Source organism: Rhea americana, unplaced genomic scaffold (genome assembly GCF_003343005.1).
Source record: "Rhea americana isolate MKP2758 unplaced genomic scaffold, rheAme1 scaffold_606, whole genome shotgun sequence".
In the NCBI taxonomy this organism is placed as follows: Eukaryota; Metazoa; Chordata; class Aves; order Rheiformes; family Rheidae; genus Rhea; species Rhea americana.
Window position 1 is genome coordinate 20,844 of NW_028186764.1, and position 25,905 is coordinate 46,748.

General features: G+C 47.4%; 3 protein-coding genes across 9 annotated transcripts; all 3 read right to left on the reverse strand.

The window, feature by feature from the left end:
* Nucleotides 1-768: 768 nt before the first annotated feature.
* LOC146587208 (keratin, type II cytoskeletal 6C-like) lies at nucleotides 769-4,642 on the reverse strand. The gene is made up of 9 exons (XM_085319974.1): nucleotides 4,133-4,642; nucleotides 3,065-3,279; nucleotides 2,824-2,884; nucleotides 2,538-2,633; nucleotides 2,186-2,350; nucleotides 1,926-2,051; nucleotides 1,481-1,701; nucleotides 1,148-1,182; nucleotides 769-1,040 (listed from the first exon to the last, which is right to left on the reverse strand). Exons 1-9 carry the CDS (start codon nucleotides 4,640-4,642, stop codon nucleotides 769-771), a joined length of 1,701 nt encoding a protein of 566 aa, XP_085176100.1.
* A 4,549-nt stretch (nucleotides 4,643-9,191) lies between these two features.
* LOC146587209 (keratin, type II cytoskeletal 75-like) lies at nucleotides 9,192-13,441 on the reverse strand. 7 transcript variants are annotated; one of them, XM_085319971.1, is made up of 11 exons: nucleotides 13,159-13,441; nucleotides 12,848-13,083; nucleotides 11,977-12,191; nucleotides 11,710-11,770; nucleotides 11,369-11,464; nucleotides 11,039-11,203; nucleotides 10,580-10,705; nucleotides 10,135-10,355; nucleotides 9,674-9,708; nucleotides 9,491-9,571; nucleotides 9,192-9,403 (listed from the first exon to the last, which is right to left on the reverse strand). In XM_085319971.1, exons 1-11 carry the CDS (start codon nucleotides 13,439-13,441, stop codon nucleotides 9,192-9,194), a joined length of 1,731 nt encoding a protein of 576 aa, XP_085176097.1. The 7 variants fall into 7 exon arrangements, with proteins under 7 accessions (XP_085176097.1, XP_085176096.1, XP_085176099.1 ...); XM_085319970.1 differs by having other exon boundaries at nucleotides 12,848-13,080; nucleotides 13,153-13,441; XM_085319973.1 differs by having other exon boundaries at nucleotides 12,848-13,044; nucleotides 13,132-13,441.
* A 4,413-nt stretch (nucleotides 13,442-17,854) lies between these two features.
* Nucleotides 17,855-23,889, reverse strand: LOC146587210 (keratin, type II cytoskeletal 4-like). Its single transcript, XM_085319978.1, has 9 exons — nucleotides 23,270-23,889; nucleotides 22,416-22,636; nucleotides 21,449-21,509; nucleotides 20,878-20,973; nucleotides 20,347-20,511; nucleotides 19,759-19,884; nucleotides 19,293-19,513; nucleotides 19,033-19,067; nucleotides 17,855-18,924 (listed from the first exon to the last, which is right to left on the reverse strand). Exons 1-9 carry the CDS (start codon nucleotides 23,816-23,818, stop codon nucleotides 18,641-18,643), a joined length of 1,758 nt encoding a protein of 585 aa, XP_085176104.1. The 5' UTR covers nucleotides 23,819-23,889; the 3' UTR covers nucleotides 17,855-18,640.
* Between the last annotated feature and the right edge of the window lie 2,016 nt (nucleotides 23,890-25,905).

A 25,905-nucleotide genomic window follows, 5' to 3' on the forward strand; every position in this document is an offset into this window, starting at 1 on the left:
GTTTGCAGTTTATTGATAATGAAAGAATCCAGAGGAAATGGGGCATTGGTAGAAAGCAACAGTGCAGTAAGATTCACGTAACAGATTTTGGAAGCAAGCATTATGTCCCGCTATTTTTCAATACGGCCATACATATGCCAGATATAAAGGAGAAGAGGGAAGGAAATCTTTAAAATATTAAAGCTGCCGAATTACTCCCCGGAGGAAGACGGCTGTCTCCAGAGAGGTGTTCCTCACTCCTACATCTGACTGTGAGACATTAAAACATTTCTTTTGCTTACATGAATTCCTCAGATAGCTGAAACAAGTGTGTAGACAACATGCAGGACATGAAAAAGTTGCAGGGAAAACACGGCCATTCAAAAAGAGACCTTAAGAAGTGAAAGGAAAGAAGGGTTTTACACACGCTCCTACTCAGCCAGCACAGCAGCCAAGGCGTAACAGCCAGCAGGTACAACACAGCAAGAGAGGCAGGGCCCTTGGACGAACTCTCCGGTGACTGGTATCCGCAAGGAAGATATTTCTTAATGGAGCTGTAAACATTTCATCCCTGGAGACTGATAAAGCTCACACAGGAGCTGGGCTCTGTCAACAGGATGGTATTTTACTACAAAGGTCCATTCGGGAAGGAGAAAGAGTGATTTAAGCTGTGACCTATAAGGAGAAAAGTTCATTTCTTTGCTGGTATGCCGGGGCTGGACGTGAGGGGCTGTGCCACTGGCTGAAGATGGGAGATGCTTCTTTCCTTCCAGGGACTGAGATCAGGGCTCAGTATTTCACACCYGAGGATTTGACTGTTGTGGTTGTGACACATCTCCGTACAGAGGAGGATCCACCACTGACACCAAAGCTGCTGCCACCAGCGCTGCACATTCTTCCGCTTCCAGAAGARAAGCCACCACTGAGCATTCCTCCTCCCACTCCACAGCTGCCTCCCACGATGCTTCCTCCTCCGACTGCACATACTCCACCTCCCATGCCACTGCCGGCTCCAAAGCCTCCAGCTCGGCCTCCGGCAATGGTGGTTCTGCCTACCACAGCTGGAAGAGAAGCACAGGCTCATTGTTCATCAAATGGCAGCCTGGGAATCCTAATGAAACCCAGCATAAAAGCTATTCTGCAACGAAGAGAATGCACAGATACTTACAGACATTTACGTTGGACAGGCTATCTGCACACAGCCTGTGTGGGGAAAGGARTAGAAGTTATTGATCAGATGCAACAGAAGGCACTTCAGCTGAGAATTACACTACACTCTCCCTAGTACTGCTTTTACTTTCTGTTCCCTTTAAACCTCGACAAAAGAACTGAGACATATTCCCTATCAGGGCCTTGATTCTATTTTGGTTCTAAAAACTTGGAAAAAAAATAAGATCAAATCAGAGTCCAGATTTACAYGGGTAGTGGCAGATGATGAAATATAAGTCTGTGCTAAGGAGTGACATTTCTGCTGTGAGGCTACAATGACATCAGACCTCACCTGTTCTCCTCTCCCTCCAGCAGCTTCCTGTACATGGCAATCTCAACATCCAGTGCAATCTTGATGTTCAACAGCTCCTGGTATTCCTTCAGCAAGCGAGCYAGCTCCTCCTTGTCTTTCTGCAGAGCGCATTCCAGCTCTTCCAGTTTCCTCCTGGCATCCTTGAGGGCCATCTCGCCCCGCTCCTCTGCCTCAGCAATGGCRGCCTGCAGCTGCTGGTTCTGTGAAAGAACGAAGGTGGTCTCTCAGTCCCCATCCACAYGCCCTGYRCTGGAGCAGTSSCCAARGCACAAAGWGGATGGGAAAGAGGYAGGAAGAAGCAAGGTCCTCCAGAAGCATTGCACTTCAGTGACTATGTTTCCGTCACACCATCCTGGCCAGCCAGGCTGCTCCTCTGGGACACAACCTGATGTCAGTACCCAATGAGGTGCTCAGGAAGCCTTACCTGCTTCTTCACRTTCTCGATTTCGGYYCGCAGCCTCTGGATGTTGCGTGTCAGCTCTTGGATCTCTATCTTGGTGTTGCGGAGGCTGTCCCCATGCCTTCCAGCGGTGCTCTGCAGCTCTTCATACTGACAGCAYAGACACAAAGCAACTYTTGAGGGWCACAAACTACTGAGAACTCAACAGGTTTCCCTGCTGCATGGTGAGGRAAACAGCGAGCCATACTGAGCATCCAAGCCTCCTCAGCTCCTTCAGAACTTACCCGGCTCTGGTACCAAGCCTCAGCCTCAGCCCTGCTGTTCTGAGCAATCTGTTCRTACTGGCGTCGGACTTCCTCAATGATGCTTTCCAGATCCAGGTGCCTGCTGTTATCCATAGACACCACCACAGACAGGTCCCGGCTGATTGTCTGCATCTGAGACAGTTCCTGCAACCAAGATGGGAATAAACTTGAACTTCTGAGGAGGTSAGAAGAGAGCAGCAGCCGCRGGGAKCCCAGGTGACTCTCCAGACTAAAAGCACATGGGCCTGTAGTCRAAGTTCAGAGCCTCTGGTCAGAACATGCCTCATTAGAACTCTGGCCATCCAAGGGGAAGGCCAGAGGAGCTCCTTACCTCCTCGTAGATGCACCTCAGGAAGTTGATTTCATCAGTCAGAGCTCCCACCTTTGCTTCCAACTCTACTTTGGTCATGTAGGCACAGTCCACATCCTAAAGGAAAGATCACGCAGGTAAAGAACCTTTTCCTCCAAGCCCTGGAGAGCTGCTGGCAGCCAGGGCCTCCTGTTGGAAGCTGCCCTTCCTCATACTGCCTCCTTCCAATGCCTTTACCACCTGTACCCCCACACACACACCGTACACACACACACACACACACACTCATGGTGCCCCCGTGACTCACCTTCTTGAGCACCACAAACTCATTCTCAGCAGCCGTGCGCCTGTTGATTTCTTCTTCATACCTGTTGAAGGGCAAAAGACAGGCTGAGTCTGCTGCACTGCTCACCAGTCAACCAGTCAAACTGCCCACCCTAGAAACCTCTGTCCCCCAGAGCAAAGGGAAGTCAGTGCTGAAATCTCAGAGCTGGCTTAGCTCTCYGGCCTTGGTGGTTACTTCTTCCATATTAGGTCACTGCACTTACTTGGTCTTGTAATCCTCAACRTATTGCCGCATGCTCTGCAGTTCAGACTCCAGCTGTCCCCTCTGTCCCAGAAGAGACTCTAGCTTCCTCCTCAAGTTCTGGATGTARTTTTCAAAGATGACATCGAGGTTCTTCCTTGGCCCAGAAGGCCCTTGCTGTTGCAGGAGCTCCCACTTGGTGGAGAGGACCTTGTTCTGTTGCTCCAGGAAGCGAACCTGAAAGCCCACCAARGAGAGTTTAAGATATTCACCTTGAGATCTTGGGAGACGTGGCAGTCCTCCAGCATCGTGCTTACTTGGGCAGCTAAGGGAATCATTTCTCAAATGCACAACAGAATCTTACGTGGTTGAAAGCTAGTCTTCCAATAGGAAGATTCCTCCCTTCTTTTAAGGTATTGCTCCTGTTTTTTTAATTATCTGTAGGAAAGGTTAGGATTTTACACTTTTCCAAAATACAACATTTGGCCTGCATTAATTTGAAAAAGCATTATATTATTCCAAAWCCTTCAAAAGAATGAAATCAGATGCTTGTATCTATCAGATAACATTCCACATGTCAGATACAAAGAGTATTCAATACATATCTGTTATATTTAAAAGACTGCGAAGCATGTTTACAACCAATGTTGTCCCAGCGCAGACAAGGTAAAGAACATTGGTCTGTACTTAGCTGAAAAAAATCCAACACTGTCAGGAACAAATTGAAAACTCCTTCATACATTCAAAGTATAAGTTCCTGGAAAAGAAAGTATCATTGAAAAATGACAGAGTGGAAAGAACTACTTAGGATAGTTGAGTCTACCATGATCACTTTGGACTGACTCCTCAGAGAATGCTAGCAATAAAAGCTAAGGAATCATTTGGACCAGGTGACTGTAGAGAAAGTCCTTTGGTTTTCCTGTGGATGTAAAATTTTCACATTTCCTTAGGAGAACTCAATGAGAAGATCACTGACAACCTTCCAGACCTGCCAACATTGAGCTGAGAAGGACAATATGTCCCTCTCTGCAGCACAGGAAAGTTTCTGAGTATCCCCATTCCCCCCGAAAATATAGTTCCATCCTCTCACCTTGTCAATGAAAGAGGCAAACTGATTGTTAAGAGTCTTGATCTGTTCCTTCTCCTGGTTCTTCACTTGTTGGATCTGAGGATCGATATCAACGTGGACTGGTCGCAGGAGGGTTGAGTCAACCTGCACTTGGTGGATGCCTCCAGGGAACCCAGGGCCCCCTCTCATGGAGCCACCAAAGCTGCCTATTCCTCCACCTATGACACCTCCTCCAAAGCTGCCAATTCCTCCTCCATAGCCTCCACCAAAGCCACCAATTCTACATCCGTATCCACCGCCATAAGAGCCACCCATGGAAATCCTTCCACTTCCACCCATGCTATGAAGGCTCCTGCTGCTAAAACCTCCACAAAGTCCGCCACCTCCAATTCCCCTGGATGTGGAGAATGAACTATAGCTGATTCTGCTTCTGCCCCCACTTCCTCCAAAGCCACCACCGATGGCAGAGCAAGAGCTGTATCCCCTTTTGCTTCCGACTCCAAAGCTTCTACAGATTGACTGCCGAGACATGGTTGTTTCTTCTAAGTGGAGTTGAGAAGAGAAGGAAGATCAACAGAGCTGTGCTGCAGAGGGATGAACGCAGAGAGAAGTGTGCACAGTCTTCTCTGACTCCACAGCTTCAGGCATTCCCTTTTATCCATTTCAAGAGGTGGGCTGGGTCTACATGGGTGTGAAAAGGAAGCAAATTTATTGTCTTCATCAGCTTCATGTGGTTAACAGTTTTTTGCCAAATGTTAACTCCACCCAGAATTACACTTTGCAATGTAGAAGACAATAAAAAAGCAAGAACAGTGAAACAGGTCTCAATGACTAAGTGGACTCTCATATCTCTATGACATCTAGAAATGTGTCTTTTACACTGATGTAGTCATGTTCATCCCTCCTCCCACCTTTCTGTCCATTCCTAACAATTTCTCAGTTTATCTGGATCTGGATCTTTTGCACTGAAGCACAATGTCAGGCAAGCCTTTTGGTCAAAAGCAATGACAATGAGACTTTCACAATTCCCCCAAACACACCCCAAATCTCATTTTTATGTGGAAAACTGCTGATTGCTTTCCAGGAAGCAGTTTTCCAATGTAGAGCAAGAATGCCAAACATTAACATTTAACGCGGGTCAGCATTTTTTTTCATCCAGTAAGGAGGTGCTTAGCTCCATCACTTGGGATGGGAGTGCCTCCTTCTYCTAGAACAAATTCCTGTAGAATGCGTCTCCCAGAGTCTGTGCTTACCAAGTGCCAGGACTGCGAACACTATGGGAGCACAATGAACAAGAGGACAACGGATGGCCAAGCTCCTTCCTTATGCTTTTCCAATGGATACAGGGAATGCCGAACCTGCAGAGGAATGGAATGACACTTTGGGCACTTGATGTGGTAATGATGACTGGAGACAGACAAACAACAGAGAAATACAAGCAGAGATATGACTTTTTAAGATAATATTTTTAATTAGGTTTTTAAGTAAAGAATGTAGCTGAGTCTGTCATATTTGAACATTTCCAAAAGTAGGAAATGAAAGGAGGAAGAATCTCTGAGGCTCTGTTAAGTAGTTACAGTTAAGATTGTTGCTGTATATCAAGTGTGTTTTAGATTTATGGCAAGGACACCTTAGGCTATAGTAAAATTAGTTGGGTCTGAGTGGGGATGGGGGCTTCCTGACTAAATTCACTGTAGAAAAATGTATTTTTAGGACACCAGCTGCAGCTTCAAACTACTGAAAAATAATTCTCAACATCGTGCTCAAGCTATCTAGCAATGAAGTAGGAAGTTCACTGTAAGAAATGTTGAGAATATCTCGTGGGTCTTATTAGCCAAATATACATTTTAGTTATGTATATGAACCTTTAGAAAAATATGTATTTCATATTTTTTCCTAGATATTAGCTACTAAAAATCATGGATAAATTTCAAAGCAAATATATTTACATCCATCTAAGCATTTCAGAAGTCCAAAATGTTATACTGTCTTTARGTACCAAGTGTGAATATATCCATTTGTTAGCTCTTCAGAAAGCCCCATAAGAGCAGTAAACATTGCCTGAAAGTACCACAAAGTATCGGCTTCTAGCCACAGATGTTTAAAGTCTTGGACAACCTCACTCAGAGAATCACTTGCAAAAGCCATTGGAGCAACCACAAATACAAATGCCACGGACAGTCAGTGAGCCAGAAGTCACTAGATACCACAGTGGCTTTAGAGAAAGGGGACCAGGAGAGCAGAGAGAGGAACCCACGAGGGTTATCCAGATGTGGGTGGCAAGCCCTCTGCGGCGGGCGGCAGCTGGGGAATGTGTAGCTATCTCTACAGAGGAAAGGAGACTCCTTCTCTTTCAAAAGTTTCTTAAATTAAGAGGGTCTTATCTGGTGACGGTTATTGCCAGCACAGACGGTTACGTGCACCAGGTCTTCTACAGTCCAGTGCACCCGCTCCAAAYGTGCAGTCCCTGGGAGGCGCAGGGTAGCTCGGTAGAAAAACGAGGCTGCCACTTCTCTTGGCCTCCCTCCAGATTGCCAAACACATGGTGGATGATTTTCTTCATAAACTCACTCATAGCATCCCACATGGCAGCGCCATCACCAGGGGGAAGATTTGCTGAGTCAGCCAAATACCTGGATGCTGACCATGTTCTACGCACACAGATAAGACGCCCAGATTGAGTCAGTCTGACGTCTTCAGACAAGATTTTGAGATTATTCCAAACCCGTAGTCGCATCAGCCTCCTCCAAGTAAAACTCGATAGACAGCCAGGGCTCCAGCCATCCCTTCAGATCTTTGATGAAGGAGCTGTGCACAGCAAAAGAATCARCGCTGGGCAAAACGAAATTCTGCAGAAAAAGCAGCTTTGGCAGACCAAGCCAGGCTGCAACTTCAGGTCACACACAGCAAAGCAAATCTGGCAAGAGACTCAAAGGCAGCAGAGGTGAGGACGCCACAGTCATTCCTCACAGCAATCCCACAAGAGTGTACTTCATGTTTTAAGGCTAAATATTAGGCCTCCGTTTCTTTTAAGAACCAAAGCAGTTGACTCTTCCCCTGAGCCAAACCCCAAAGCACYCTTGGCACAAGCCCCTCTTCTGGAAGGTCCAGCCTTCTCATGCTCGCCCGTTCTGGCCAAGCAAAGCCAGGCTTCCCAGCCCTGGCACTGCTCTGCTGCCCTTAGAAGCGAGCAGAAGGCCCTCTTCCAAGAGCCTCGGCACCTTTCCCCTTGGCAAGTGCGTGCAGCCTTGCCTGCTCCTCTTCTTACGGCCACAGCTTCCTGACCTCCTGTGGGGATACTGGCAGCTCACAGCAGTTTGCTGTGGGAGTCCCRAACCAGTGCAGAAAGCGGTTTGCGTCTCTTTGATCTCGTCTTGTGGTGGAAGAGCTGAAGCACAGCCCAGATCAAAGATGCTCCGCTCGCATCCTGCTCCCAGGCAGCCTCCTGGAGCCAGACCAAAACTCTCTCTCACCTGCTCTCCAAGTGAAGAAAAACCTTTTGGAGACTTAGGTGACTTCTCAGAGTCGGCTCATGGGTACCTGAGCGAGGATGCTGCCRTGACCCGTCCCCTCCCAGCTCCTTRTGTTCCCACTGCCAGCCAACGCGGGGGAGGATGAGTCGGTGCCCCGCAAGCACTCGGGGAGCGTGTAGAGTGCTGGGCTTTGCAGCCTGCCTGTGATACGGCCAAAGCCTTCTTGTGTGCCCRTGGAAAGCTGCCTGCGCTCCAGCCATGCTTCCTGGATGCTTCCAGGTAGCTGCAGGAAAGGTGCTCTGCCACCACTGCCCACAGCACTTCTGCCACGGCCACCTTCTCCTGCTTCTGCCATGGCCACCTTCTCCTGACACTAAGGRAAGCCCACCCTGATGCAGGAAGCTCAGAAGACCTGACAAGAGCAGACTGATCTCTTGYCTGCTCCCTCCCTACCCCTGACAATTGCCGTCACCCACATCTTTGAATCTCCACTGGGGCAGCCATGACACACTGAAAGCGCTCCTGCACAGCGCCCATAATTTTCTGCATTYGGGCATTAAAGTGACTGATAAGAGTCAAGAGGCATCACCAGTGCCTACGCGCTTGCCTAGCTCACTCCACACACCCTCCCTGTTCCCTCCTAACACCATCACAACATGACAGCGTTGAACAGAAGAACGTCCCAGGGTTTGCCCTCGAGTGGCTTCCCAAGGCAAAACCAGCTTGCGTAGCAGTGACTTGTAAAACAACGACACACAGACATCACGTATGTTCTCTGCAATTTATTGAGAATGGCAACAGCCCGAGGAAGTAGGACATACCATGGAGTGAAGAGGAAGGGAGGTGGGCACAGTACATCCTGKTCCATGTCACAGAGAGCCTAACACTGAAGAGCAAGCTTGAGAAAGAGCGTGCTAGAAAAAGGCCACGTGTGCATCAGGCGTTAGCAGGTGTCACAGAGCAAGGAGCGGTGGRAGTGGCRGCCACTGCCCTAGAGCAAGCTCCTGGTGCTATCATGTGAGTTAAGCTGCCCAGTTGCTCCACCCCAGGACAATTAATCCCTCYGGCCATCTGCAGAGTAGTTGCTCGCTCCCCAGCTCTGCCGAGGATGGAGACCCGCTTTCCCCACACCTGCCATGGCCCCTAAGGCTAGCGAATGGAAGAAGCAGGATGTACTACTACGTGCTGAAGSAGCCCAGAGATAYGGCCATCTAGGAAGCAACACGAGGGAAAAGGAGCAAAGAGGACTTTTATACACGTTTGCCACCAGGCAGCCAGAAATGTACAACACAGCAAGAAAGGCAGAGCGTTTCCCTCCTGTAAATCAGCTCTCCGGTCTGGGTATCCACAAGCGAGACTTTGCTCGGACTCATGTTGTCACTGGGCTTGGGGCTAGCCAGCAGCTTGCCAGGACTGCTAAGGGGGCATGGCCTGGCCACGAGACTGCCTTCCTGGGCACAARCCAGGAAGACAAGCTGGTGCGTGGAGGGCCATGGCGGACACAGTTTGTTTCATGGCAGGATACCAGAGGTGGATTTAAGGAGGCTGTGCTACTGCCGGGAGAAGATAGGAGATGCTTCTTTTGTTTTCTGAGCTGACTTCGGGGCTCAGAATCTTACTCCTGAAGATTTGACGGAGGTWGTGACACACCTCCGCACAGAGGAGGATCCTCCACTGGAGCCAAAGCTGCCACCTCCTCCAGAGCCGCACAATCTTCCACTTCCAGAAGAGAAGCCACCACCACTCTGTATTCCTCCTCCTATTACACAGCTGCCTCCAGCGCTTCCACCTCCGTAACCTCCTCCTATTCCACACACACCTCCTCCCACGCTTCCAACTCCGAAGCCTCCTCCTATGCCGCTTCCACCTCCAAAGCCTCCTCCTATGCCGCTGCCGCCTCCAAAGCCTCCTCCTATGCCGCTGCCRCCTCCAAAGCCGCCTCCTACGATTCCTCTGCCTCCAGAGATGCTGGTCCTGCCTACCACAGCTGGAAGAGAAGCWCAGATTACAGGTTGTACCATGGTAGAATGGAAGGCCTAGGTGACACAGCCCACCGCTATCTCATCACTGAACAAATGCAGATACTTACAGACATTCACGTTGGACATGCCATCTCCACACAACCTGTGAAGGGAGATTACCAAACGTTATTTCCTATGTGGTGTCAGCCTGAGAAGTTCTATAACCCTTTTACAAGGTTTCRTAGTTGGTCTTTTGTTCCCTTTCCAGCCTTAATCACCYMCTTTGCCATCACTACGTTATTTAATGAGAGGAGGCAGTGGCAATATTCCTYCACMTGGAGTTTCTTCCAGACTTAAGGTTCATCAGAAAATTAGYACCTAACAAAACCATGGTTGTACCACAGGTAGTAAACAGTAGGCCAGTTATCAATTCTGGCCTTCCCCTGCCAACGTAATCCAAAGGACAAGTCGATAGTTTACCCCTTTTAATCAGAAAACCCATGCTGAAGGTAGAAAACAGCTGCAAAACTCCAGGAGTCTAGCACAGATAACAATACCCCTCTCAGATATTCACGGGTCAAGGGCTTACCTGCTCTCCTCTCCCTCCAGCAGCTTCCTGTACATGGCAATCTCAACATCCARTGCAATCTTAACATTCAACAGCTCCTGGTATTCCTTCAGCAAGCGAGCCAGCTCCTCCTTGTCTTTCTGCAGGGCGGATTCCAGYTCTTCCAGTTTGATCCTGGCATCCTTGAGGGCCATCTCGCCCCGCTCCTCTGCCTCAGCAATGGCGGCCTGCAGCTGCTGGTTCTGTGAAAGAACGAAGGTGGTCTCTCAGTCCCCATCCACACGCCCTGCACTGGAGCAGTGCCCAAGGCACAAAGAGGATGGGAAAGAGGTAGGAAGAAGCAAGGTCCTCCAGAAGCATTGCACTTCAGTGACTATGTTTCCGTCACACCATCCTGGCCAGCCAGGCTGCTCCTCTGGGACACAACCTGATGTCAGTACCCARKGAGGTGCTCAGGAAGCCTTACCTGCTTCTTCACATTCTCGATTTCGGCCCGCAGCCTCTGGATGTTGCGTGTCAGCTCTTGGATCTCTATCTTGGTGTTGCGGAGGCTGTCCCCATGCCTTCCAGCGGTGCTCTGCAGCTGTTCATACTGAAGGCACCAAGACAAAGCACAGCCTTAATGAAATATTCCTAGCATCTAGACAACATTTATCAACAGTTTGACTGTTCACATGCCACTACCATCACTTATGACAATGGTCAGTATGATGTTGATGTGCAGCTCAATAGGATTGTATCTTGCACTCCTTGAAAAACCAGTCAGGTCCCTCAAGTGCAACACACTTCCTTCTGAGATTTCCTTGCATGGATGTCTGTGCCACTAGATTAAAGATATTCCTTTTGGGATCTCTCATTTTGTCCTAAACTGTCTGCAAAGTCTAGCAGCCATCAMCCAGGTTTCCTCAGCTCCTTCAGAACTCACCTGGCTCTGGTACCAAGCCTCAGCCTCAGCTCTGCTGCTCTGAGCAATCTGTTCATACTGGCGTCGGACTTCCTCAATGATGCTGTCCAGATCCAGGTGCCTGCTGTTATCCATAGACACCACCACAGACAGGTCCCGGCTGATTGTCTGCATCTGAGACAACTCCTGCAAAGCATCGAAATAAGAGCAGACACAAGTTAGCAATTGCAAAACACCGTATTGCTCTCTAAGTAAGCMTACCAAGGACCCAAATCAGCCTCAATATTTCCTCTTGAAGGAAATTGCTTCATCAGAGTCCCAGCTACCTAAGGGGAAGAGAAAGCTCCTCACCTCCTCGTAGATGCACCTTAGGAAGTTGATTTCATCTGTCAGAGCTCCCACCTTTGCTTCCAACTCTACTTTAGTCATATAGGCACAGTCCACATCCTAAAGGAAAGATCAGAGAATAGTCTCATTTCTTTTTGGAAATCCTTCAGGACAGCAGAAACTGTGGTCTCTGCTGAGGGTAACAGCTATGACAGAGTGCTGTTCAGTTGCAGAAAGAAAAAGTGCTCCAGTAGTAGCTCGCCAATCCTGCAAACTCCCTTGGACTTCCCTTTCAAARGGAATCCCCTGGAAGCACAGATAAAGCCTAGTATTCAAGTGCCARTTGTGTAGTGTGTGTGACTCACCTTCTTGAGTACTACAAACTCATTCTCGGCAGCAGTGCGCCTGTTGATCTCTTCCTCATACCTATGGAGAGTAAAAATACAGTTGAGATTCCTGAACTTTTCTACCTARGGCCATTAAACCAAAATGAAGAGAAAATATTTAGACTGAAAGAGTGATGTCCATAACTGCAATAAAAAGCATGCATGTGAAGAAAAAGTACTTGGGAGATAAAGACTACCATTGTCAACTGCCTGAGTTGTTTTCTGTGTTACTCTCACGGCACTTACTTGGTTTTGTAATCTTCAACATATTGCTGCATGTTCTGCAGTTCTGATTCCAGTTGTCCCCTCTGTGCCAAGATTGAGTCCAGCTGCCTCCTCAAGTTCTGGATGTAATTTTCAAAGATGACATCGAGGTTCTTCCTCGGCCCAGAAGGCCCTTGCTGTTGCAGGAGCTCCCACTTGGTGGAGAGGACCTTGTTCTGTTGCTCCAGGAAGCGAACCTGAAACAACACATGGAGTATTCACCGTCACAGGCAGGACAGCAGCAGCAGCCAAGGCACCCGTTTCATCGCATTAAAAGGGTGCCAATTCTCCTTTGCATGATGGTGTGAGATCAGTAAACATTCTGAAACTTCTCTACTGTAGAGTAAATTGCAAAATCAGGAAAAGGAAGGATTTTATAAGACACATTCAAGTCAAAGGAGCTTTTAAAAGTAGCACCAACTCCAAATATATTTCCAAAGCCATCAGTGTAAAAATACTACACTGTTTTCTACTCTAAAAAAATAAATATTTAAACAGATAGAACAAAATTATATTAGTGAATACTTAACATTAAGGAGGAAGGTATCTGGAAAGGGAAGACCACAGAAGTCTAAGTTTGTCCATGAAATGTATAGCTACGTGGAGGCATTTAACCTGCTTGCAAGAATACTCCATTAACTGAGCCTAGTACAACAGTCTAGAATAAAATTCTGAAGATACAGCCTTGATCTCGTATGGAAGAATGATTCTGATCTTTTCCCTGGCAGTACTAAATAAAACACTATTCTCAAGCTTTCTAAACAACTGATATTTAGCTGCAAAGGACAACATTTCTGCAGCACACAAATGTTCCTCCAAATTTTAATTAGACACAATAATCCCATCCTCTCACCTTATCAATGAAGGAGGCAAACTGATTGTTAAGAGTCTTGATCTGTTCCTTCTCCTGGTTTTTCACTTGCTGGATCTGAGGGTCAATCTCAACGTGGACTGGCCGCAGCAGGCTTTGGTCAACCTGCACCGGATGGATGCCTCCAGGGAATCCAGGGCCACCAAAGCCACCTATTCCTCCACCACCCATTCCTCCACCTAAGCCACCCAGTCCTCCACCAAAGCCACCCAGTCCTCCTCCACCACCTATTCCTCCACCAAAGCCACCCAGTCCTCCTCCACCACCTAGTCCTCCAAAGCCACCACCAAAGCCAATTCTGCCTCCATAGCCTCCATAGCCTCCATAGCCGCCATAGCCGCCATAACATCCACCCATGGCAATCCTTCCACTGCTGCCTATATTGTGGAGGCTCCTGCTGCTAAATCCTCCACAACGTCCTCCACCACCTCCAAATCCCCTGGATGTGGAGTATGAACTGTAGCTCGTCCTGCTTCTGCTGCCACCTCCTCCAAAGCCACCACCRATGGCAGAGCAAGAGCTGTAGCCCCTTCTACTCCCGCCTCCAAAGCTTCTACAGACAGACTGCCGAGACATGACTGTTTCTTCTAAGTAGAGCCAAAAACCAAAAAGAGAAGATCAACGCAGTTGTGCTACAGCAGATGAGTACAGAGAGAAGGAAAGTGAGTCCCTCTGACTTGAGGGCAGTAGATGCTCCCTTTTATCTGTTTCTGGAGGTGGGCTGGGTGTGCATGGGCGTGAAGGAGGAGACAGTTATTGTCTTCATCAGCTTGGCGTGGTTTACAGATTTTCATCTTCAATTTGCCAAACATTGACCCTACCCAGCAACACACCCTATAATGCAGAAGAGAATTTTAAAAAGATACAGCAGTGTCTACCAAACTCGTCTTATACTTCTGTGGTGTATGAACAGTCTCCCCATGAAATACTAGTCTTTTTTAACCTTTCATCCACTGTGGTTGSTTTCCCTGCTTATGTTTATCTTTATTTTGATCTTTCACTCCAGAACCCCATGGCAGRCAAGCACTGCCATTCATGCCAAATTGTAGCATGGCTTTCACAATTCCCAAAACACACCTATGTTACACCCTAAGTCTTCTTTTTAACGTGGAAAATTGCCTTTGGCTTTGAGAAGTAGTTTCTCAATCTAGAGCCAGGGCTCAGCAAATTGTATTTTGATGAGGCTCTGCACCTTTTTGATAAATGAAACTTTACCAGAGAGATGTTTCAACTGTTCCCATGGCAGTGGTTGGTGCTAGGAATTTCTTTTGTTGTTGAACCAAAGCTTTTCTGGGAGTCAGTCCTGGAGTCTTCATGATGCGCTGRCCTCTGCACCGGCAAAGAAATGCARCAAATATCACAGATGGCAAATTCCTTTAGGATTTTCTGAAGGCTTCAAGAAATAACTGACCATGAGAAGAGTTAGAGAACACACTACGTAAATGTATTAYTTGCAGACAGATTCACTTGTAAGATGTCTTGAGCCTCTTTCAAGAATATGGATAGATAACCTCTCTAAGCTTATTCAAATACTGTAGTTTTGACACCTTGATGATAAAGAATTAGTTTATGAGACAGACTTGCAACCACAAYGCCATGAAACATCATGCATTTGTCCCTTTGTTTTATAGAAGCCTGGTTAACAAATAACASCCACTTTTTCATTTTTTACATTTTTACTGACAAACATTTGGAAGTCCAAAAATCTTTCTGGTTATTTAGGCATCTAACTGTGCTGATAGCCGTCTAACAAGCTTTTTCAAAGCTTGAAAATCCACACCAGCAACTCTTGGTGTCTTCAGATGTTTAAATACCTCTAAAAATGTTGCCCAGATACCCGTTTTCAAAAGCGCCTTGGGCACCCAGGCCACAGCTTAATGTACATTTAAATTGGCAATGCCATTGAAAAACAYGACTTTCCCTCTGCAAGCTGCTCATCCGCACCTGCCTCCACGGCACCAGCACGGCATTCGTGAACGTGTGGGGAAGCAGACCGGGAAATAAATCCACCTAAAAAATATATGTAATAATACCGCAGTCACTGTGAAACAAAAGAAGTGGGCTGAACTGGGGCTTTGGTAGCTGTGCAGTATAGTTTAAATACACACTAAACYTGTGGCCTGAGGAAGTCCCACATGGCTTGTTGGTCTTCGGCAAGACTTTGTCTCTTAGTTGCCCCCACTGGGACAAACTCCTAACTCRCTTGGGTGGTTTTGCAATATTAACACAAGCATCACTGCAAACATTATCCGAAAGACTTGACAAACATTTGAGCACCTCTCCGGGCCAGAACACAACAGTCATCTCTGCAACAGGAAAAGGCGAACAGCATCTCGTCTCAGGGAGCGGCGAAGAGCAAGCGAGACCTGGCAACCCAGTCTGCACCGATCCAAGCTGCGAACACGTTCCACTTTTGATTAATCAAAGTGCATGCCACCGTTCCCTGCCATACCGCAAGGTTCAGGAGGGTGCTCTAGGTTTATAACTATTAGAGATATAATTACATATATGCGCACTCACAGACGCGCACACATTTAACAAGGGATTTATTTCTTCCCTTGCCTCCCTTTGGATTACCAWATACGTGGTTATGTTTTTTTTGTCTGTAGGCAGTACGACACGATCATAAAGTTTCACATTCCCAGCCGCACTTGACAGGCAGAGATTCGTTAAGTCAGCAAAATGCCCAAGTCCCAAGTGCACATGTTCAGATAACACGCTCGTTGAGTCACCGCCATGTCTCCAGCCAAGTTTAGGAAATCAAACAGGGATTTGAATGTCAACATCATCATCATCCAGTTCAAATGCAATAGATGGCTTAGACACCAGCGATCTCAAACAACATCATCGTACCCAAAGCCTAATGAAGGAAAAACACATGGGCAGGAATACAGGAAAAGCTACTCAACCCTTGCATGCCTGGAGGAAAAGGCTCCACTGAGTCGCAACACTGCCGTCAGGCTGTCACTTCATATGCACTGAATTAGGGATGTTCTCAGCCAGAGGTGGGGAAAGCTTCTGGAAGGAAAAAATAAAAAAAAGAAAGAAAGCAAGCATTTAATTTCTACATTTTCAGTAATGTGCTCTTCATATTTTCTAAGAGKTTTCCCTGTGCAAGTGTGCTTTAGACTAGAGACCTTCCAAACAAAAGGAAAACATGAAGTTAAACAAAATTTATTTCAGGTCAAGTGTTTCGTTCCTCTAACAAGAGGCAGAAACAGCTATGTCATATCTCAGTCCAGCCCAGGAAAATTTTCACCTAATTGCTGTGGCAATCATAAGAACAAAAGAAAGGGCTCTTTGCTGTCTGTTTTTGCTAAAGCATTTGTACACATCTCAAAGCCTTTTGTTTCTTCTTCTTGCTGCCCTTACACCAGTCATTTGCTGGTGGCAAGTTTACACGGAGGTGGCTACATTTGGCTGACTCCAAGGGAAGTAGATGTCTGCTCATTCAACAGCATCTCAGGTCACTTTACAACTTACTAGAATATTTACCATTGCCCAGACAATATCCCCRTCCAAGTAGTTACATGCCTTCATTGGCAAGGTTGAGACATTCCACAATCACTAGCAGATTTATTTCTTGAACATTTACAAATAGGGAACCCAGCGTGGGATAAATTAAATGACTCATTCAAATCACAGAACAAGTCTACAGTTGACCAGGGACRTGATTCAAGGTCTCCTGAGAAAGCGGTCAAACCACACCAGTGGTTTTCAACATTTAAATTTACAGGTCATCAAAAATATTCTAAATTCTGCAGAAAGACAGGGCCTTGCAGAGCCTGGAAGCTTGTTGTTCTCAGTTATCTTTTGCAGAGCCCCTAAAAGCAACCCACAGTTCCCAGGGACTGACTGAAAACCAGACACAGCATGATGCTTCCTGCCCACCGGACAAGGATAACCTTCGGAGACCAAACACAGCCCAGCACCAAAGCCAGAGAGAAGTAACGCAACAGCAGAACCGTTGCTCTCTGTGCAGAGCCTGGGACAGATCATTTGTTCTGCCTGGACCTTATCGTCTTTCAGCAATCCCTTAGAAATAGGAGATTCTGCATCCACTTGAGCAGTGTGCAGAGATAAGAGCRAAGACAGAGTAAAAAACTGCAGGGTGGGCTCCAGCGTCATGGATACTGAGGAATGCCAGCGATCGCTGCGAACGGGCTGGAGGTATGACGCTCACCCATGCTCCCTCCTGGGCACCACCTCCTGTAGGATGCACCAAAACCCCCCAGCACTGTGTGCTTTCTTTACCACGACAACCTCGGCTGTGGGCTGGCGAGCTCACGCTGCCGTTGGATGCAAAGTGGGAACAGCAGTATTGGAGGACAGGGATCCACGTGCGGAGGCTGTGCGTGGTCCTCAGTGGAGCATGTTGAGGCAGTGGTTAGGGAGTCAGAGGAGCTTGTGAAGAGCCCAAGTAAGTAAATATGAGCAAGGAAAGTGCTCGGGAGGAGAAAGGGGAAGGGAACATCCTAACATCAGCTGGCTGGTAGCTATGAGTCCCAAAGAGCCTGTTCCGCTCCCTAAAGGAGCCAAACGCCTTCACATCCCCAAAGAAGAGGAAGGCAAGGACAACTACGTTTTGGGGCTTGAGCCAAAGCTGGATCATTCTCTCCTGCCACCYCACCAGAAGTGAGCTGGCTCCCATGGGTGTAATTCAAGAAAACCGTGCATTTCACAGGCTCAACCCGATCAAACCGCAACACCAAGCGTAACCCAGCACTTCTGTCCGCCCAATCACTTCAGCTCTCCAGGACCTCCGCCCTCTCTGCCAAAGTGACAAACCATGCAACATGTTCAAGAGGTAAGGAGTAGAAGGGTGCGATTTGACAGAGGTGCAGGAAAACGGGCCCCAAATTAGCTTTGATTCCTTTAAAGGCAAACTTCAAAGGGCGCAGAAAAGTCAGGTAATGCTTTCAGATCTCAGCAAAAKAGGTGTCTTGTTACAACACGAAACCGTTCAGTCAGAAACAAAACCACACAAACTCACTGCCTCTAGTGTTTAATAGGAAATGCCTTCTGCCAAAGGAGAAAGACTTAAGCAAACAAGCACAAATATTCCCATGATCACAATGAAAAAGTAAAACCAGAACAAAACTGAACATTTTACAATTGCTTCTAAAGAAAATTAGAGAAACTACTAGTATCTTGTATAGACAAAATTGCAGCGGGGTAGGACATCTTTTCAGCTGGGACTCATCAGCATTAGGAAATTCTTGTTTTGGAGTCAGAGCCTTGGCTGATGTATAGCTGATTACAATTGCACCACATCTGGATCCAGCACAAGACTTTAAAAGTCAAGTCGTTGTGTAGACTTTAGAGAACAAGAGTTCTTTGAAGTTTTCTTGGTAGCAGCACGTGGACCAGTCCCATCTACCTGTCATTGGTGGAACGTCTCTCATTTGGCCCACAGTGCTTTAGACCATTATCCCGGTTGTGTTTGGGGGTTTCCAGTGCTCAGGCGGGTCCTGCTTTTCAGATGACTGTGCTCAGCACTGTGATAAATCAGCATTTTTGCAGTGCTTCAAGGGGAGCGTGGGAAGTGGGAAGCCATTGTGGAAGAAGGCAAATAAAACCCCAAACTCTGAGAATCTCAGTCATTAGCAAGTTGCCTTGTTTTACTTTTCTGTGCGGTTGCTAAAGGATGATGATGTTTGGTTTAAACCAAAATAGATGGTCGTCACCTTGGTGATGGATGGGTAGCAATGGTCACCAAGCCAGCTGGCTCCTTTCTCCTTCGGGTGCCAGGGAGGGGTGAGATAGCTCTCTTTCCTAGGCTCTCCGGCTCACAGAGCTCGACGACACAGAGGTGGTAGTTTTCAGGACGGTGCCAGATCCTACTCCTGAGCCAGACCCTCCAACCACAGAGCAGACTCCTGCCCCTGAGCCAAAGCCCCCTCCTCCTAAGCTGTACCCCCCGCTGGAGCCGAAGCCACCGCTGCCTAAGTTACAGCTGCCTCTGCCACCTCCAAATCCAATTCCTCCGCCTCTTCCTCCTCCAAGGCACAGCCCGGYGCCGAGTCCGCCTCCCACAGCGCTGCTTCCACCCACCACAGCTGCAGAGACAAACAGAAGGTGTGGGATTACTTCCAGTGCAGTCATGCAGGCCTGGAGCACARCCCACAGCCCGCCATGCTCCTTCCAGAGCAAGGAATGCTACTTACAGATGCTCACAGCACTCTGACACTCCCCAGACATCCTGCAAGGAAACAACAGACTGTCAGCTCCAACCAGAGCGTCTGCACTGGTGCAACTCTGCATGCAGTCAGRCTTGGTCTATCAGACCTTGGGCATAAGCAGCAGCTTTAGGACCTTAGGCCATGGACAATGACTATGCCATTAATGTTATTTTAGCAGAGGGGTATGTGCTGAGTCCTCCTCATTGGTTTAGCAGGATGCAAACAAACTCTTATATCCCACTGACCTGCACTCCTCTCCCTCCAGCAGCTTCCTGTAGGTAGCAATCTCAATGTCCAGGGCCAGCTTGACATTCATGAGTTCCTGGTATTCCCGGAGCTGACGGGCCAGATCTGCCTTGGCTTTCTGCAGGGCTGTTTCCAGCTCAGTCAGTTTTGCCCTGGCATCCTTGAGGGCCAGCTCTCCACGTTCTTCAGCATCCGCTATAGATGCTTGCAGAGTTTCACACTGGAGGGCAAGACATGGATCTGATGAATGGGTTGGGGAGAGCCAGCCATAAAAGTTCAGAAGCTGTGATGCCCAAACATGCAATGCCCTTCATTTTTTATGCCTAGATCATTTGGGGTCAGCTGTTCCCAGGCATAGCTTGTTCCTTTCTGTTTACATTAGCTGTTACTGGAACATCTGCTTGTTGGGAAGCCCTGAAGGGATTTACCTGTTCACACCCATTTCTCAGAAAATGCAACTCCTACCTGTTTCTTCACATTCTCAATCTCAGCCCGTATCCTCTGGATCATGCGGTTGAGCTCAGAGATCTCAGTCTTTGTGTTCCTAAGACTGTCTCCGTGTTTGCCTGCTGTAGCCTGCAGCTCTTCATACTGACGGGCAGAAACAAGAGGAGCACTTGATGTCCAGCATGAATCGTTTCCCACAACAGCTCTCCATACCGTCACACACCAGCAGGGAAACATGCACGCGCTAGCTCAAGCCTAGCATCAGTATCAGCAGTACTCCAGCTCCCAGTGGAGGCTGCATAAGACCAGTTAGATCCTAGGCATGGCCTTTAGTTTGGAATCAACTCCTTATTGCCCATTGCAGCCTGGGATTCCGACTGGGTACACACCCACAAGACCTAGGTGAGCAAAGGCATAGCACGATGTGCTCCACTTCTCCTCCTTGCAGTTTATACAAGGAACCTGGAAAAGCCCCACCTCTTCTCCAAGCTCCCTGAATCAGTGTTAAATACTCCTATCTTTGTCCTTCAARTCTACTGAAATCACTGGTAGCTCTTCCACCAGCCTCAGCCACCTATGATCATGAGCAACGTGTAGAACACTTACCTTGCATTGGTACCAAGATTCAGCCTCCGCTCGGCTCCTGTTGGCGATCTCCTCATACTGCGCTTTGACCTCTGCAATGATGCTGTCAAGGTCCAGTTTTCGATTATTGTCCATGGACAGAACCACAGAAGTGTCAGATACTTGCTGCTGCATCTGGGACAGTTCCTGCAATTCACAYCAGCACTGGCTTTGCATACTTTCTTTAGAGTATTACACTCCATTTAACCCTTCTCCTTTCTAGGATCCTTCTCCACCCTCACCCCCACAAACCTAAATGCTTTCAAGTGCTTGGCAATTCTGGTTGAAAACATAAGACATCTAAGAAGAAACCTTTTGCTCATTGCCCACCAGTATAAACATGGGGACAGGCTCACTTGTGCTAGACTGCTGTTTAGTCTAGCAGAAGAAAGCCAAAAAAAAATGTCCAGGTATGCAAAAAAAGGCAAGAAATAGGAACAATCATGGTGCAAACATGGAGAGAACTCATTTAGAGAAGTATTCTGTGGTCAAGAGAACAGTTGCACCACTTACCAGTTCATAAAGACATTTCAAGAAGTTAATCTCATCTGCCAGAGCATCCAGATGTGCCTGAAGTTCGACCTTGTTCATATGGACTCCATCCACATCCTGCAGCAGAAATTGGAAGTGAGTCCTCCCACCTGACACATTGCTGCTTTCTAATACTGAATTGTGAACCCGCTGGTGCTGGTGCTGGTGCCAATCTGTTTCTGTATGGAGCTTACGTGCAGGGGTCCTGGTTTATGCCTAGGGCTTGCAAGTGATTTCAACATAAATACAAATCAGTGATGAAGTAAGGCGTTTTCTGAACCAAGATACAACTTTGCGTGGGGGAAAAAACAGCAGTGTTTTGAACACACAGGTAAAGACATAATTTACACGTTTGGCTATTTCGCTCCAGCTAACAGGAACACTAGCACCTAACATTTTGCTCATCCTCTGCTCTATTATAAGGTTATCCTGACGTCAGCTCTGTCTTCATGCTCTGCTTGCTCTAATTAGGGACAAGTTTAATTAAAATCTGCCCTCATAGTTGCCAGTGCTTTGTGTTCGTCATTTATGTTTATTCAGCCGAGCACTTTACCTTTTTTAGGAGCACAAAATCGTTCTCTGCAGCTGTCCTTCTGTTTATTTCCTCTTCATACCTGTTGGTTATAATGAGGCAGATTGAATCTGTCTGCTTATTTTGGCTCTTGCAGCCACTGCTGGCAACTAGACACCGTTGGCCTAATGAATGTGGCAAAAATAGACCTGCCGTGAGCAAGATTTACRGACAAGCATCAGCACTTCACTTTTCCAGATGAGCCACTGACTCCTGCCATCTCATATATCTTTTTGAAGACAGTCTGCAAACAGTCATCTTAGAGCTCCTTAAACCTAGTCCTGGTAGCTCTGGCCACTCCAGCTACTTTCACGGACCTTTAGGCCCCAACATAGGCCATCCTGAACATTTTGGACTTCTCGGTTTGGCAGGTATGTCTGAGCATGGAGCGGTGATGGTCTCCAAACAAAGTCAATTTTCCACCTGCAGCCTTGGTAAAGCAAGGGACATGTCTGATCCTGATGAATTCTGGACCTACTTTCCTGCAATTTTGTCTATCAAATTACTTTTCTTATCTCTTTCAGTGGAAAGATCTCTCTAGGCTTTGTTCTTGCTTTTCTGGCTGAACAAATTAGTCTAGTAATACCAGGAATAGAATCTCTGTTCTTTCATTTCTGCTTTCAGAAGAAAGCTCTAATCTTGAAATGATCCAGGAAGTTATAGTAGGATTTAGCAACTGATCTGAGTTAATTAGTTCATTAAATCATAATAACAGATTAAGTGGAAAGATGAAGAGTAGATAATCCTGCTATAGCGACAAGCATAACTCACACAGCAAATAATACAGATTGAGAAAAATCTTGAAAGAATCACAATTTACTGAAAAATTTAAAAACTTAATAAATTAACTCAGCCCAGAATTTAAGCCCACACAATCTAAGCTTTGGAAAAATCCCCATGAGGTCCTCAGCACAGCTGAACCACCATGACTACAGAAAGAACAACATACTTGGTCTTGAAATCCTCCACCAGATCTTGGAAGTTCTTCAGCTCTGCCTCTAGCTGATGCTTCTCATTTGAGAGGCCATCCAGCTGCTTCCTCAACCCATTGATATAGGCTTCAAAAAACTGGTCAAGGTTCCTGCTGTTAGGACCTGTGCCATGGCCTTGTTCTTGCAGGAGTTTCCACTTGGTCTCCAGGACTTTATTCTGCTGTTCTAGGAATCGGACCTGAACAATTGCAGAGGATTGACAGAAAAAGAGTCAAACTATTCTCCAAAAGCATATTCCTACTGACATTTTTCCATGCTGCCTACATCTAGAGAGTTTAGCCTTTTTGCTCTTCTCTCTGGTGAGCAGAGAGTTCCTAATCTGCTCCAGGATCCCACTGAATAACTGGGAAAAATTATTCTCATAGCTCTAGATTGAGTGGGMAAAGGTGAGTTGCCTCTCCTCTCCCTACTCACAGGGTCTAAACCGGAGAAACTTGCTGAAATTCATAGCTTTGGCGTTCTCTCCTTCAAGATGCATTTGGACTACTAGTAAGTTGAAAGAAAACACCCAGAAAGCCTTAAGCCCACAGACGGACAGAGCTGATCGGCAGGGACTCCTCTGAGGACATTCTGCATGTTGGTACATAGCACCAACATCATGGTCTTAAGAACCAAGGATCTTATTCCTGGTTTTCACTATAACCTTGGGAAAGTCACTTCTCCAGCTACCTTCTGCCTCATCTCTGTCTACAGGCGGTCTTTGGGGCTGTCTGTGCAATACCTAGCACTTCAGGGTCATCACAGCAATTGCAGTTAACAAGCTATGAGAAGACTGAAATCTCCCCAAACTGTAAAGTCATCCCCTTCTCACCTTGTCGATGAAGGAGGCAAATTTGTTGTTGAGGGTCTTCATCTGCTCCCGCTCCTGTGCTCGCACCTTCTGGATCTCAGGATCGATTTCAACGTTAAGTGGGGTCAGCAGGCTCTGATTGATGGTCACTTCCTTGATGCCACCCGGCGGGCAAACAGGAAAGCTGGGACCTCCCCTCCCATCGAACCCCCCAACACCACAACCAAAGCCACCAAAGCCACCACCAAGGCCTCCGCCAAAACCACCTCCTGCACCACCACCATAACCACCACCAAATCTTCCGCCAGCACCCAAACCAAAGCCRACGCCTCCTTGGCTACCAACCCCAAGTCCTCTACAGACAACACCAGCACCACCAAATCCCCCCAGAGAAGTACTTTTACTCCCTCCCAAGCTATAGAGGCTCCTGCTACCAAAGCCACCAGCGTTCCCAGAAGATCCCCTACATCCTCCACGGGACACAGAGCTGAATGTGACTTTGCTCCCCCCTCCGAAGCAAGCAGAGCTGGAGCTGAATCCCTTGCCGAGACCACACGACTGGCGAGACATGATGAGTCCCCGATAGTAAASCCGTTAAGAGAGGAGAGCTTAGCAGCGTTGTGTCCAGAAGCAAGTTCAGAGGCAAGAGAAGGTAAGTCCTGTAAGAGCAATGCCCAAATTCTCCCTTTTATGTGCTCAGGGAGTTGGCTGGGTGACAGGGGAGTGGAGAAAATGTCATTTTTTATTCTATTCATTGTTTTAGGTGTGCTTGGCRCGATGCCCTCTCCTCTTTCCTTTGCCACCATGATGACCTGCCTCAAAACACTCCCTGGAGAGCTAAATAAACAAAGCTATTGTTGGTATTGGAAACACATCTTTGAATCAAATTTCCTTCGCTAGAAACTGCCAACTCATCACATGCTTTTTGAGGTTCTTCTGGCCATGACAAAGCAATACAAACTCCCTGACACATTTGACCCTTCTTTTATGCATATCACTCATTTTGAGCCTTGTGGCAGGTGCTTTTTTCACTGAATTCCAACAAAAAAAAATGTTGTTTCCCAGTCACACCCTCAGATGCACTCCAGTTCAACCTCCTGCTCAGAGAACGTTTGGCTTCATCTGTCCAAAACTGTTTCACAACAAAGGGAGGGAGCCCAAATAGCATCAGTCTTTGGCCAGCTATAAAATTATGTATTCTTTACTTTGAGATAATGCTAAATTTAAAAATATTTTAAAAGGCATTCCAGACCGCTCAGGAAAAGGCATGGGAAGCAACTGGTGTTCTGACTGGAAGGACACGAAAGAGTCTGCAGAGACCAAAATATCTCAGTATTTCTCTGGCTTCATTCCCTTCACGGTACTTCATTAGGATCAAGGTCCTGTTACGGGTCCAGCAAGCTCTGCCCTGTCCTTGACTGCAGGTCCCGATCCCTGCATCATGCTAATGCCTAGACTGGAAGCTCTTCAGATTTTGCTACGCTATTTCTGGGTTCCTCGTTGATCCAACGCAACCCACCRGGGATCAGGCAGAGAGGCTTGGCTCTCCCACCACTCCAAGACTGTTGGGGTCCACCAGGACCCTTGTTTAAACCATGGAAGAAAGGAATGTTGTGGCTGTCAAAGCCAAAAAGGGAGGGGAGGGAGATTCTTTCTAACTGAAATGCGGTTGAAATACCAGTTTTGACTACGGGGGAAATAGAGGATTTTCAGAGCCAGGTCTGGATTTTCAGGTTTCTCAGATTTTTTCCTCGCCACCTTTGATGTGTTCAAAAGTCTCTTCTGCTGGAGAAGACTGAGGCGCAGCCCTGTCCTCCTCCTCCTCCCAGGGACTCCAGCCACGGTCGCCCATGCCCAGCACGTGGCACTTCACAAGGGTGTTGAGTTCAGCCGCTTTCCTTCCTTCCTTCCTGCCACCGCCAAAGCCACCTTCACTCCTGCACTTACCCACTGGCAAGCTCATTGTTTAAAAAACAGCTTAATTGCTTAACCACTTTTAATTTATATTTTAATTAGCACAGGTGTCTGAAGTTGCCTTCAAACTGAGGATCCCAATTTATCCTACCATTAAAAAAATAAATAAATAAAAATACAAGACTTCCCCCAAAACCACAAGCTGCAACCGAAGCCGTGACAATAAAAGCCAGCTTAACGCTGTGCGCTCTATAATTATCTCTTTTACTGGAGACGCTTGTGGGAGCGGTTTGGGGGAACCAGTTTCAGCTCGGAGTTTATTCGCTCCTCGCTTTCTCCGCATGCATGCAAATCTGGGTCTGGGTGCAGAGTTAAATCCCTCCTGCAGAGGAATCCAGGGGGCGAGACAGGAAATCGCGCCGGGAAGGGAGGGTTTTTCCTCCCGGCTCTCACCGTGCGTTCGCTGAGCTGCACCTTTTCAGCCTAAGGGAATTTGCACAGGAGGGACAAGTCGGGGAGCTTGTGCTCCTCTTCGACAACGCGCGTTTGCGAGTCYCAGCAGTGCAAACCCTCCTGGTGCCACCTAGGAGTCCTTTCCCGCACCGGGTCCCCAGGATCCCCGGTTTCCCTGCTCGCGAGGGGACCGGCAGGGYCACAGTTCCTCGGCGCGAGGAGCGAAGCGTGCAGAAGGCAGCGTGAACTCGGCTCTCGCCGCTCGAAGGAGGCGGCGGCTGCATCTTCCC